This window comes from Entelurus aequoreus, linkage group LG06 (assembly GCF_033978785.1).
Source record: "Entelurus aequoreus isolate RoL-2023_Sb linkage group LG06, RoL_Eaeq_v1.1, whole genome shotgun sequence".
Lineage (NCBI taxonomy): Eukaryota > Metazoa > Chordata > Actinopteri > Syngnathiformes > Syngnathidae > Entelurus > Entelurus aequoreus.
Window position 1 is genome coordinate 66,429,481 of NC_084736.1, and position 13,274 is coordinate 66,442,754.

The 13,274-nt window shown below is 39.1% G+C and overlaps 1 protein-coding gene across 4 annotated transcripts in view; it reads left to right on the top strand.

Moving 5' to 3' along the window:
- acacb (acetyl-CoA carboxylase beta) overlaps nt 1-13,274 on the top strand; it is a 58,037-nt gene that overhangs the window by 42,993 nt on the left and 1,770 nt on the right. For all 4 annotated transcript variants that reach the window (XM_062051247.1, XM_062051249.1, XM_062051248.1 and 1 more), the window contains 13 exons: nt 1,234-1,331; nt 1,421-1,541; nt 1,632-1,742; nt 5,991-6,134; nt 6,208-6,328; nt 6,406-6,502; nt 6,580-6,676; nt 10,269-10,404; nt 10,492-10,669; nt 10,767-10,879; nt 10,975-11,129; nt 11,306-11,476; nt 12,470-12,606. In XM_062051247.1, the coding sequence (XP_061907231.1) occupies nt 1,234-1,331; nt 1,421-1,541; nt 1,632-1,742; nt 5,991-6,134; nt 6,208-6,328; nt 6,406-6,502; nt 6,580-6,676; nt 10,269-10,404; nt 10,492-10,669; nt 10,767-10,879; nt 10,975-11,129; nt 11,306-11,476; nt 12,470-12,606 (1,679 nt within the window). The remainder of the gene's footprint in view (nt 1-1,233; nt 1,332-1,420; nt 1,542-1,631; nt 1,743-5,990; nt 6,135-6,207; nt 6,329-6,405; nt 6,503-6,579; nt 6,677-10,268; nt 10,405-10,491; nt 10,670-10,766; nt 10,880-10,974; nt 11,130-11,305; nt 11,477-12,469; nt 12,607-13,274) is intronic.

Sequence of the window (13,274 nt, forward strand, 5' to 3'; positions counted from 1 at the left end):
ATTTAATTTCTATTTTTTAAGAATTAATTTTTTAAAGACGTGTTTATTCGGAATCAAATCAAATCGTGAGTTGTTTTAGGATTGTTATCCTTAGTAAACACCATTGTTGTTAGTATTTTGGGTGCTTCAGTAATTTGCGGGCCGGATGCACGTTGATTTTTATATGTTCCTGCAATACCTCCCCTGGCCAATAGTTTGACACCTCTGTAGTAGAAGCTCTAACATTCTTCAAAAGCCTCTGCCTTTTCTCTTTAAGTCAGTTAGGACTGTTTTCTGCTGTATCAGATATTCCAAACATAAAGCATAGACTGTTATGTAGCTGGACATTTAGTCGTAGAGCTACACATACTAATGCTCTATATTTCTAATTTATTGAGATGCCCAAGTAAGAACGGCACGCTAGCGAACGACTCGCAACTGGGAATCGATTTTTATTGTTCACTTAAAAGACGAAAATCCACTGAAAACGATGTGGTTGTGACTCATCAGTTGAGAATCACTGGTTTAGACTAGGCATTCCTAATTTTTGCTCTCAGACAAAACCTAATGTTAAAGTGTATGTAATGCCAATTCAGTGCATATGTTTTTGTATTATTTTGTGTATTTAAACCACATGTATTGGTGGTTCAGTAGCGAGTTTAATGACAAGATATACGTTCAAACCATATGCTACTTTATATTAGAAATGGCAACAGCGGAGGATGCATGTGCATGTACGAGCTAGTCTACCCCACAACAAGAGAATAGAGAAAGATTAGGAACTTACTGACTCCAGTGTTGGACTACAATGGTGGACTCGCGCAAAGACCTTAGGGTAAATTTGCACCGTGTATTTATACATCCGCTGACGTCATAACTGGGAATAACAAATCGGGCAAAGTCCAAACGGCACGTTTGGAGGAAATATGAAGGAAGGCAAGATTGTTTTATCAATATCTCTGCCATGCTTTGTTGGTTTGATTTCAAATTTTTGGGACTTAAACAGATCTCATATACACAAAAACAGGTACCAATAGGAAAGAAAAGTTGCTTTTGCATAGTAGGTCCCCTTTAAATTGACATATCCAGACACATCGGTGAAAAGAATGTAGCATTTGGAACAGAAATGGGAATATCGTTCCGCACTTCCAAACTCTTAACATGTAGGTCTCTTGCAGATATAACGTTTTCCAAAAAGTGTTTTCCAAACTAAAATGCATATTTTTTAAATTGTCTGTGTATATCTCTCTGCAGGGTTTTAAATACCTTTACCTGACGCCACATGACTACACCTGCATCAGCGCTACCAACTCTGTTCACTGTCACCACGTAGAAGAAGGTGGAGAGTCCAGGTATATTTAACAAGCAGAACAATCGTATCTTTGTAGTGAAAGTTGATTTGTTTGTCAAACTCATTGTGCCAATTATTTTTTTCTTCCAGGTACATCATCACTGACATCATTGGGAAAGATGAAGGTCTTGGGGTGGAGAATTTGCGAGGATCAGGCACCATTGCTGGAGAATCCTCCCAGGCATATGAAGAGATTATTACAATCAGTATGGTAAGGTTGGATGACAGACACATTTAACTTGAACAAGCCAATAGGAGTTTATTTGACTCAGGTAGTTTATTTACAGTTGTGCTGTTACAGGTGACGTGCCGCGCTATTGGAATAGGGGCTTATCTGGTGCGTCTGGGCCAGAGGGTGATACAGGTGGAGAACTCACACATTATCCTGACTGGAGCCAGTGCGCTTAACAAGGTTTGTTTAATAACAAGTTTTTTTTACCAATACTTATCAGCAGTCACATTTGCTGTTTTGCGCTGAAAACAACACCCAGGGAATGCATACTTTATTCGATTGGGCTGTCTTTGACTGAGGATTTTCATAGTCGAAACTGATTCGTTACCTATTTGTCCATTGTTGACGATCAGTTGAGTCCATAGCGTTTTATTTTTAAAATTTTTGAGAAATAAACAGATGGTGATATGTAGTAGTTTGTATACTGATTGGTCATTAGGTAATGTCACATGGATGTGTACATGAATATTTCAAAGTTAATTGAAGGTACATAAAAAAGGAGTACAGTCTTTCATTTAAGTGAACAAAACAAAGATGTAATTTGCGACTTTATCCACCTTTAGGAAAAGGCTAAACCACAGTTTGTGAGGACTGCTCTGTGGCAGTGCCAAGAAAACATCTGACTTGACTAAATAGAGGAACTAAAAGTCGTAAAAAAAGTTTCTGTTTGTCAACCCTTGAAGAGGAAAGCTACACCTCTAGTGCGAGGCTGTGCGCCCAGGCACCGTGTTCAATTTTTGGCGGGTTTCACCGGGAACGACGGCGGGATTCGGCCAGCCAAAGGCGCGCGATTGCCTGGCAAGTTCCATGTCTGACAGCTGTGCGTCCCGATGAGCCTAGGTAATGTCCCCTATGAAGAAACTTACTCCCAACACTATCGGTAAAATATTATTGTGTGCAGACAAATGCATTTTATAGATCGATAGATGTGGGAGGCCAAAACACAGCCATCTGATTTTAGAGACGTGACGTCACACAAGGAAGCAGACTAAAATGTCTTAATCTTTAAAAATATTTGTCTGCACACATAATCTTTTTCTAATATTTAAAAAAAACATGCTGACGAACGCAGTCAATTTATCCTCCCTACACCCACGCTGTATGCTGAAGGCTCAGCAAGTTTTAACTCACCTCCCTCCCATAAAGGGGGGAGGGAAAATTAATATTCGAATCAGACTCGTCCAAATCGAATCGTCACTGTTCGACAATTTGAAGACAGCCCTAATATACGTTATACTTAAGCAAGTTGAAATGTTACCTGTAGTCATTTAGGCACATAAAATGTCCACAAAAATTGGCATTTTTTAACATTCATTTTTGCATCAAAATATCACTTCCGCATTTAATGTACTAATGAAATATAAAAAAAATAGGATTTAAACAAAATGTATTGAACGCACGCCTCAGCCGCAGGTATTTGCTGTTCCTTTTGCCCGAACACTGCACTGAGTTGCAGGACATGAAGACAATCAGGGGCGCCGAAACTAGCTGACTAATTAGCAAAGTTAGCCTCATCTAGCTACCTTACTTGTTGGCGCATGCGTTCGTGCTCCGCGCCACAATGTTATCGGCTTTCTACTTTGATGCTAATCATATTAGGATTATTACAATCTGAACACTATTAGTTCCGAACTAGTTCTAGAGCAGGGGTCTCAAACTCAATTTGGGTGAGGCTGGGCCGCAAGTAAAGATTTCTTTAAAAAAATATTTTTAAATGTCTTTATTTTTATTTTCAACACAAAATAAAATCTAAATATAAAAGAACAAAATGAGAATTAAGTAAATAAATCAGTCAGTCATAAGTAATAACAATAATAATTTGATTTCTCCAGTCAGCAACAATGTATACACATACACATAATGTGCAACTCGGTTCAGTCTTTCATCTCCGTGGTATTTTGCATACTCCTCAGCATGTCTAGTGGTATAATGACGTTTTAAATTGTATTCCTTGTGCACGGCAACTTTCTCTGTGCAAATAAGACACATCGGGGTGCCCTTGTGCTCAACAAAGAAATATTGCATCTCCCACTTTTCCTGGAATTGTTTTTGCTCATCACTATAACCTTTATCTTCACTGCACGCTTTGAAAAAGACATGTTTGGGGTTGTGGAATATATTTGTATTTAGCCGACGCACGGAGAATAATGTTATTTCCGCAATGTGTGTCGTTCCGCTTTTCCTCCCGACAGCAACACGGTGGTCGGTGGAAAGTACCGGGAAAAAGTGACGGCTCCCGGAGTGTTATATGGCGTCATATAAAAATATATGTAGTGTTCATCGTGTGAGGCAATGCAAATTAAACAATAAAAAAAACTAATAACGGTTTGAATTGGTCCAGGTTATCAGGGACTTTATTACTGACAGGTGTCGCCGTGTGACTGCAGCCAGGCACGTAAGACAACCCTCGTCTCCATGGCAACGTTTCTCTCGCTTTCACTCATTTGCCGCTTTTCCACTAACACAGGGGTATTTTGGACCCAAATAACAAAAATTGTCTCTGTCTGGAGCCAACGTGAGGGGGCGGAGAGTTTAAAGTCACGGTAGCACAATTAGCCCCGAACGGGCTAACATCACGACTAACGTGTTACACGTCTGATTCGCCCAGCGACTCTCTGTCGGAGTATCAGCGCTGGGGTCCAGTGCACCACACTTTTGTATTGTCGCTCGCTCCTTCGGAAGCTACCGGATCGCTCGTCTCCCCTGCCCGGACCGGCGGGAGCGAGAAAGACACACACAGTGACAGAGCGAGAGAGAGAGAGTGACAGAGAGCGAGACAGAGAGAGCGAGGGAGGGAGGGAGGGAGGGAGAGCGCGAGCGGGTCTCGTGGAAAAGCAGCAAAATGTTTCTCTGCTTGCATCACACAAGTGACGTCAATGTTCGGCCCTCGAGAGCCATATACCACACCACACCGGATTGCTAATAATCAAATGTAAACAATCAAATGCAGATACTTTTTCTTATGCCTTCTGATCTCTCTCTCTCCCTCTCTCTCTCTCTCTCTCGCTCTCTCTCTCTCTCTCTCTCTCTCTCTCTCTCTCTCTCTCTCTCTCTCTCTCTCTCTCTGTCTCTCTCTCTCTATGTCCACTACATGATGTCCATATCCCCCCCCCCCCCCCCCCTCCACACCCCTGATTGTAAATAATGTAAATAATTCAATGTGATTATCTTGTGTGATGACTGTATTATGATGATAGTATATATGATAGTATATATCTGTATCATGAATCAATTTAAGTGGACCCCGACTTAAACAAGTTGAAAAACTTATTCGGGAGTTCCTATTTAGTGGTCAATTGTACGGAATATGTACTTCACTGTGCAACCTACTAATAAAAGTCTCAATCAATCAATCAATCAAAAAACCATGATTGATAGATCCCTTGTAGCCCGGAAGAGTTAGGGCTACAAGGGATTCTGGGTATTTGTTCTGTTGTGTTTATGTTGTGTTACAGTGCGGATGTTCTCCCGAAATGTGTTTGTCATTCTTGTTTGGTGTGGGTTCACAGTGTGGCGCATATTAGTAAGAGTGTTAAAGTTGTTAAAATGGCCACCCTCAGTGTAACATGTGTGACTGTTGACCAAGTATGTCTTGCAGTCACTTGTGTGTCTGTAGAAGCCGCATTCAACATGTGACTGGGCCGGCACGTAGTTTGTATGGAGAAAAAGCGGACGCTAAAGGCGATGCCATCACGGTATGCCCGCCATATTATTGATATCCTCAGTATTGTTGACGGGTGAAAGTCGGGAGGGTTGGCAAGAATACTTCAGCTCCGCGCACACAGTGCTGTAAAGCGCCATTCATATAAAACTTGCGGGCCGCACTAACATTAAACGTTCATATTAAGGTGGGGGCCGCACAATAACGTCTCGCGGGCCGCAATTGGCCCGCGGGCCACATGTTTGAGACCCCTGTTCTATAGCATTTATTAGTAGCCAGCAAGAAGGTACATTTTTGATGTGATAGATGTAAACAGGTCACAACACCAGAAATACATTACTACTATAATTATATAAATATAATTCACTTCACTAATTCACTACTTGAGTGGGCGTGGCTATAGGATAGAGTTCCCAAATGGGAAATGTTTTTTATGAGTTCTTCGAATGCATGTTATAGAATTTTACATAACATTTTCAATGATAATAATGTTAGTAAATTATCTACCTAAAAAACAAAAACAATTGTGGTACATTACATGTGAAATGTAAGTGTCAAAAAGAGTTTGGTGGATGAGAAAACATCTAAAGGTAAAATATAGTGTAGAAATGCACCCAGTTGCGGGAAATATAGTCTTGATTTCAAAATATTATGTCGGCCCCTTGCATGGCAGCACTTTGTGCTGTTATAAATGTTCCTCTTTTGTCAGTTTGCCTTTTTTTTCCTCAAAGGCTGTCCCGATGCATGGTCATTCTTTCTCTCTGCAGGTCCTGGGCAGAGAGGTCTACGCATCCAACAACCAGCTGGGTGGCATCCAAATCATGCACAACAATGGAATCACACACAACACAGTGTCAGATGATTTCGAGGGCGTCTTCACCATCTTGCAGTGGCTTTCCTACATGCCAAAGGTTTTGCGGAATGTTAGTGAGGCTACTGTTTCCTTTTGGTTCACTAATTAGAGGTTATCTGCTCTCCTGACAGAACAACCACTCACCTGTGCCAGTTGTACCAAGCACAGATCCAATAGATAGAGAAATTGAGTTCACTCCTACAAAAGCTCCATATGACCCCCGCTGGATGCTGGCTGGTAGACCCCACCCCTGTGAGTACCACGGCCTGAAAGTAAAAGTGTGTTCATTAGTTAATGAACTAAAGTTCCTAGTTTTCTGCTATTTTTAGTAGTAAGAGGCGGTTGGCAGAGTGGATTCTTTGACCTGGGTTCTTTCATGGAGATCATGGCCTCTTGGGCTCAGACTGTGGTAGTGGGCAGAGCACGGTGACTCTTCTATTTACGTTCAGAACATTGTATTTTGAACAGACACTGATTTTTACGTACTGACTATAATCATACAGGTTAGGAGGGATCCCCCTTGGTGTCATTGCAGTGGAAACACGAACCGTTGAGTTAACCGTTCCAGCTGATCCAGCCAACTTGGATTCAGAGTCAAAAGTGAGTAGATCTATCTTCAGGACCCATCATTAAAATATACATATGCACTCACCGACAGCTGTACAGTATGTAGGAGAAGCTCCAGTACAAGGGCATGTAAAAAATAAAACACTGTTAAATCTTTCAATTTATGAATATGTTAATCATTGTTGTTCTAGTTTGGTCAACAAATTGAGCTGCATGAAAGGAGTAAAATATAAGGAACAGTAAAAAAATATATTTATGTGTGTGTGTGTATATGCATACTTTGTGTATGTGTGTGTGTGTGTGTACGTATATGTAAATATATATACATATGTGTAAATAATATACACAGTATGTGTGTATATATATATATATATATATAGTGTATGTATATATATATATATGTATGTGTGTGTATATACTGTGTATATGTATACATATATGTATATATAAATACATGTATGTATGTATGTATATATATATATGTATGTATGTATGTATGTATGTGTATATATATGTATATATATATATATACATATATATATATATGTGTATATATATATATATATTTATATATATATATATATATATGTGTATATGTATATATACAAAACCAGTATATGTGTATATGTGTATATACAAAACCAGTGAAGTTGGCACATTGTGTAAATCGTAAATAAAAACAGAATACAATGATTTGCAAATCCTTTTCAATTGAATAGATTGCGAAGACAAGATACTTAACGTTCAAACTGGAAAACTTTGTTATTTTTTTGCAAATATTAGCTCATTTGGAAATTGATGCCTGCAACATGTTTTAAAAAAGCAGGCACATGTGGCAAAAAAGACTGAGAAAGTTGAGGAATGCTCATCAAATACTTATTTGGAACATCCCACAGGTGAACAGGCTAATTGGGAACAGGTATAAATCAGCTTCCATGAAATGCTCAGTCATTCACAAACAAGGATGGGGCGAGGGTCACCACTTTGTGAACAAATGCGTGAACAAATTGTCCAACAGTTTAAGAACAACATATCTCAACCAGCTATTGCAGGGAATTTAGGGATTTCACCATCTACGGTCCGTAATGTCATCAAAAGTTTCAGAGAATCTGGAGAAATCACTGCACATAAGCGATGATATTACAGATCTTTGATCCCTCAGGCGGTACTGCATCAAAAAGCGATATCAGTGTGTAAAGGATATCACCACATGGGCTCAGGAACACTTCAGAAAACCACTGTCAGTAACTACAGTTCGTCGCAAGTTAAAACTCTACTATGCAAATCGAAAGCCATTTATCAATAACACTCAGATATGCCGCCGGCTTCGCTGGGCCCGAGCTCATCAAAGATGGACTGATGCAAAGTGGAAAAGTGTTCTGTGGTCTGATGAGTCCACATTTCAAATTGTTTTTGGAAACTTTGGACGTCGTGTCCTCCGGAACAAAGAGGAAAAGAACCATCCGGATTGTTAAAGGCGCAAAGTTCAAAAGCCAGCATATGTGATGGTATGGGGGTGTATTAGTGCCCAAGGCATGGGTAACTTACACATCTGAGAAGGCACCATTAATGCTGAAAGGTACACACAGGTTTTGGCTTATTTTAGCAAGACAATGCCAATCCACGTGTTCCAACAGCGTGGCTTATAGTAAAAGAGTGCGGGTGGGGACGGCGTGGCGCAGTTGGGAGAGTGGCCGTGCCAGCAACCTGAGGGTTCCTGGTTCAATCCCCACCTTCTACCAACCTCGTCACGTCCGTTGTGTCCTTGAGCAAGACACTTCACCCTTGCTCCTGATGGGTCGTGGTTAGGGCCTTGCATGGCAGCTCCCGCCATCAGTGTGTGAATGTGTGTGTGAATGGGTGAATGTGGAAATAGTGTCAAAGCGCTTTGAGTACCTTGAAGGTAGAAAAGCGCTATATAAGTATAACCCATTTACCATTTATTTACTAGACTGAACTTCCTGTAGTACAGACCTGTCTCCCATTGAAAATGTGTGGCGCAATATTAATCCTAAAATACCACAATGGAGACCCAGGACTGTTGAACAATTTAAGCTATACATTAAGCAAGAATGGGAAATAATTCTACCTAAAAAGGTTCAAAAATGTATCTGCTTAGTTCCCAAACATTTACTGAGTGTAACACAGTGGTAAAAATGCCCCTGTGCCAAGTTTTTTGCAATGTGTTGCTGCCATTAAATTCTAAGTTAATGATTATTTGCCAACAAAAATTAAGTTTCTCAGTTTGAACATTAAATATCTTGTCTTTGCAGTCCATTCAATTGAATATAAGTTGAAAAGCATTTGCAAATCATTGTATTCTGTTTTTATTTACGAATTACACAACGTGCCAACTTCACTGGTTTTGGGTTTTGTACATGTCTGTGTATATATATATATATATATATATATATATATATATATATATATATATATATATATATATATATATATATATATATATATATATATATATATATATATATATATATATATATATATATATATATATATATATATATATATATATATATATATATATATATATATATATATATATATATATATATATATATATATATATATATATATATATACATATATATATATATAGCCCCGAAAGGGACATGCGGTAGAAAATGGATGGATGGATGGATATATATATATATATAAATAATGTACATGTGTTATTCCTCCAACACCGAAAACTGTACAAATACACAATAAAAAAGCGGCAGTGATGTTTGTACATCAAATAAATAGTTGATTAACAAAGGAGGAACTTGAGTTTGCATCAGTGTGAAACACAGCGATAAAAAATTATCGAATTTTAAAAAAAAAGTCTCACAACTCCAACTTGCCCCAAATCCGATTGTTCATGTTAAGAAGCCAGTCAATAGATTTGGTTCGTTTGTAAATGTCACAATCCTCCAGTTTTTTTTATATAGTTTGATAACATTTAACAATGCACAACAAAATATGATTTAAAACTAAAGAAAACAATCAACAGAAAAAAGTTAAGTTGTAGTTTTAACCATACTTAGCATTTTTTTTATACTTACTTTTTGTCTCTCCCACAACCTTAGTCCTCTCTCCAATGGTGTCCATTGCAACCAGTCATGCAAATGAGGCAATGGCGTCAACTGATGACTTTTAAGATAGCCAATAGCTACTTTGCTCACTGAGGAATTGGCAACACTAAAAACAGTATACTGCAGTGCAGTTCACAAATATAAAATACAACAATATGCACTCCAGCCACGATGATAAACAAGTAAAATTAATAGCCCTCTGATCATGTTGATAACACTTGACAGGTATTATCTTTATTAAAGATAAAGAGATAGATAGATAGATAGATAGATAGATAGATAGATAGATAGATAGATAGATAGATAGATAGATAGATAGATGGATAGATAGATAGATAGATAGATAGATAGATAGATAGATAGATAGATAGATAGATAGATAGATAGATAGATAGATAGATAGATAGATAGATAGATAGATAGATAGATAGATAGATAGATAGATAGATAGATAGAGTACTTGTATTATATCTCAGTATTAGATATTATGCTGTGACTATATATAATTTGTTGGCCATGTGTGTTTGTTCCAGGTTCTGCAGCAGGCTGGTCAAGTGTGGTTTCCAGATTCAGCCTTTAAAACAGCTCAGGCAATTTGTGACTTCAACCGCGAGCGTCTGCCTCTCATGCTGTTTGCCAACTGGAGGGGCTTCTCTGGTGGAATGAAAGGTACATAATGTGCAGAAAAAACCCATCACATGCAAAACTTGTTTGAATGAAGCAGTGATTCGTTTGGGTTTCCATTCCTTATCCTAGATATGTACGACCAGGTATTAAAGTTTGGGGCTTACATTGTGGATGCCCTGCGTGGTTTCCATCAGCCTGTGTTGGTCTACATCCCACCATATGCTGAGCTGAGAGGAGGGTCCTGGGTAGTCATTGACCCTACCATTAATCCTCTGTGTATGGAGCTGTATGCAGACAGAGAGAGCCGGTACGTAATGCAAGTGACATAGTGGGAATGTGTGTGTTTGTGAGACTAGTGAAGGAGTGAGTGATGGTTAGCAGTCCAACTCGTTGTCAATGTCCAGAGGCGGTGTGCTGGAAGCTGAGGGCACAGTAGAGATCAAATTCAGAAAAAAAGACCTATTAAAAACCATGAGGAGACTGGACTCTGTCTATGCTGGTTTGGTTGAAAAAATGGGTAAGCTGCTTTTAAAATACGTAAAGCATGGCAAACTCTGCAAATATAAAAAATTAATAAAAAAATTAATAAATGTACATGTGTACTTTTTGTAGCTTCTCTAGATCTGCCTGATAAACAATACAGAGAGTTGGAGGCAAAGCTCAAAGCAAGGGAAGAGTTCCTATTGCCCATCTACCACCAGGTGGCAGTGCAGTTTGTGGATCTCCATGACACTCCTGGGAGGATGCAGGAGAAGGGTGTCATCACTGTAAGTGTGTGCTGTATTCCGATCAAGCTTTTATGCTGCTCACATGTTTCAACTACATTATTAAATGTATTAATGGTGAGTGCTATTGACAGTTTACAGTATAAATTTTTTCAAATTTAGTCGATAAATAGTTGCAGCCCTACTGTATCCAATGAAGTTTTTACTTCTAATTTTAGGACATTTTAGATTGGAAGAATGTACGCACCTTCTTCTACTGGCGTTTGCGCCGTCTCCTGTTGGAGCAAACAGTGAAGTACGAGATTCTCCAGGCCAACAAGGACCTCAGTGACGGTCACATGCAGTCCATGCTGCGGCGCTGGTTTGTTGAAACAGAGGGAACAGTCAAGGTTAGTGGCTGTGTCACATGCAAATACTGTAAACATTACATGCAAAATGCTTCAATGGAACCTAATGAAATAGTAAGTATGACTGTAGAAATTACATTTTATTTTATTACAAAACCCAAGACCAGTGAAGTTGGCACTTTTGTGTAATTCGTAAATAAAAACAGAATACAATGATTTATTCAATTGAATAGACTGCAAAGACAAGATATTTAATGTTCGAACTGAGACACTTAATTTTTGTTTGCAAATAATCATTAACTTAGAATTTAATAGCAGCAACACATTGCAAAAAAGTTGGCACAGGGGAATTTTTACCATTGTGTTGTATGGCCTTTCCTTTTAACAACACTCAGTAAACGTTGGGGAACTGAGGAGACCAATTTTTTAAGCTTTTCAGGAGGAATTCTTTCCCATTCTTGCTTGATGTACAGCTTATGTTGTTCAACAGTCCGGGATCTCCGTTGTGGTATTTTAGGCTTCATATTGCGCCACACATTTTCAATAGGAGACAGGTCTGGACGACAGGCAGGCCAGTCTAGTACCCGCACTCTTTTACTATGAAGCCACGCTGTTGTAACACGTGGCTTGGCATTGTCTTGCTGAAATAAGCAGGGGCGTCCATGATAACGTTGCTTGGATGGCAACATATGTTGCTCCAAAACCTGTATGTACCTTTCAGCATTAATGGCGCCTTCACAGATGTGTAAGTTACCCATGCCTTGGGCACTAATACACCCCCATACCATCACAGAAGCAAGTATTTGAACTTTGCGCCTATATCAATCCCGATGGTTCTTTTCCTCTTTGTTCCGGAGGACACAACGTCCACAGTTTCCAAAAACAATTGGAAATGTGGACTCGTCAGACCACAGAACACTTTTACACTTTGCATCAGTCCATCTTCAATGAGCTCATGTATTAGAATATCATCATCTATTTTTCCATGTGTAGTCCATATCCCCAACCAGTTTTTGTTTTTTCCTCCATCTCCAGGCGTACCTATGGGATAACAACCAAGCAGTAGTTGAGTGGCTTGAAAGACACTGGTCTAAAGAGGACGGAACTCGAACAGCCATCCGAGAGAACATCAAGTACCTAAAAAGGGAAAATGCCTTGAAACATATCCGCAGGTACACACACATACGATAATTTACTTGTAACAACAAACAAATAAATGTCTATATTGTTACAATTGTAATTTGTATAGTTTTGTATAAATTGCCATTTGGCTTGTCAATTACATGATTGGCATTCGTAGCTGTCAATCATGGCTGTCTCACGTGCAGGGACAACATTTTGATTTTAGAAGTGAGGGGGACATAACTGGCTGAAGTACGAAGGCGTGGCTTGAAGGGGGGTACTGTTTAAAGGATTTTTAAATAATTAAGTTGTTTTGTACAAAATTTACGGAATAAAATGAATATCTTTGTTTTAAAGACTGGATGATGATTTGGTGTAGTTTAGTGTTTACTTCTTATGTCCTGACTGAGGATCAAAACAGGTCCTCCCTCAAAAGGCTGAAGCGTAAGCCGTTAGGGATCCACAGACTGACAGTGGAGGTCTAACTTGTGTTCTTATTCTCTCAGTAGTGACAGTTGGGGTGTTTATGCCACAAAGTTGTATTTCAACAACATACAAACCTTTGGGGACGGCGTGGCAGTTACATTTAAAGTTAAAGTCCCAACGATAGTCACACACACACACACTAGGTGTGGGGAAATTATCCTCTGCATTTGACCCATCCCCATGTTCACCCCCTGGGAGATGAGGGGAGCAGTGAGCAGCGGCGGTGGCTCCA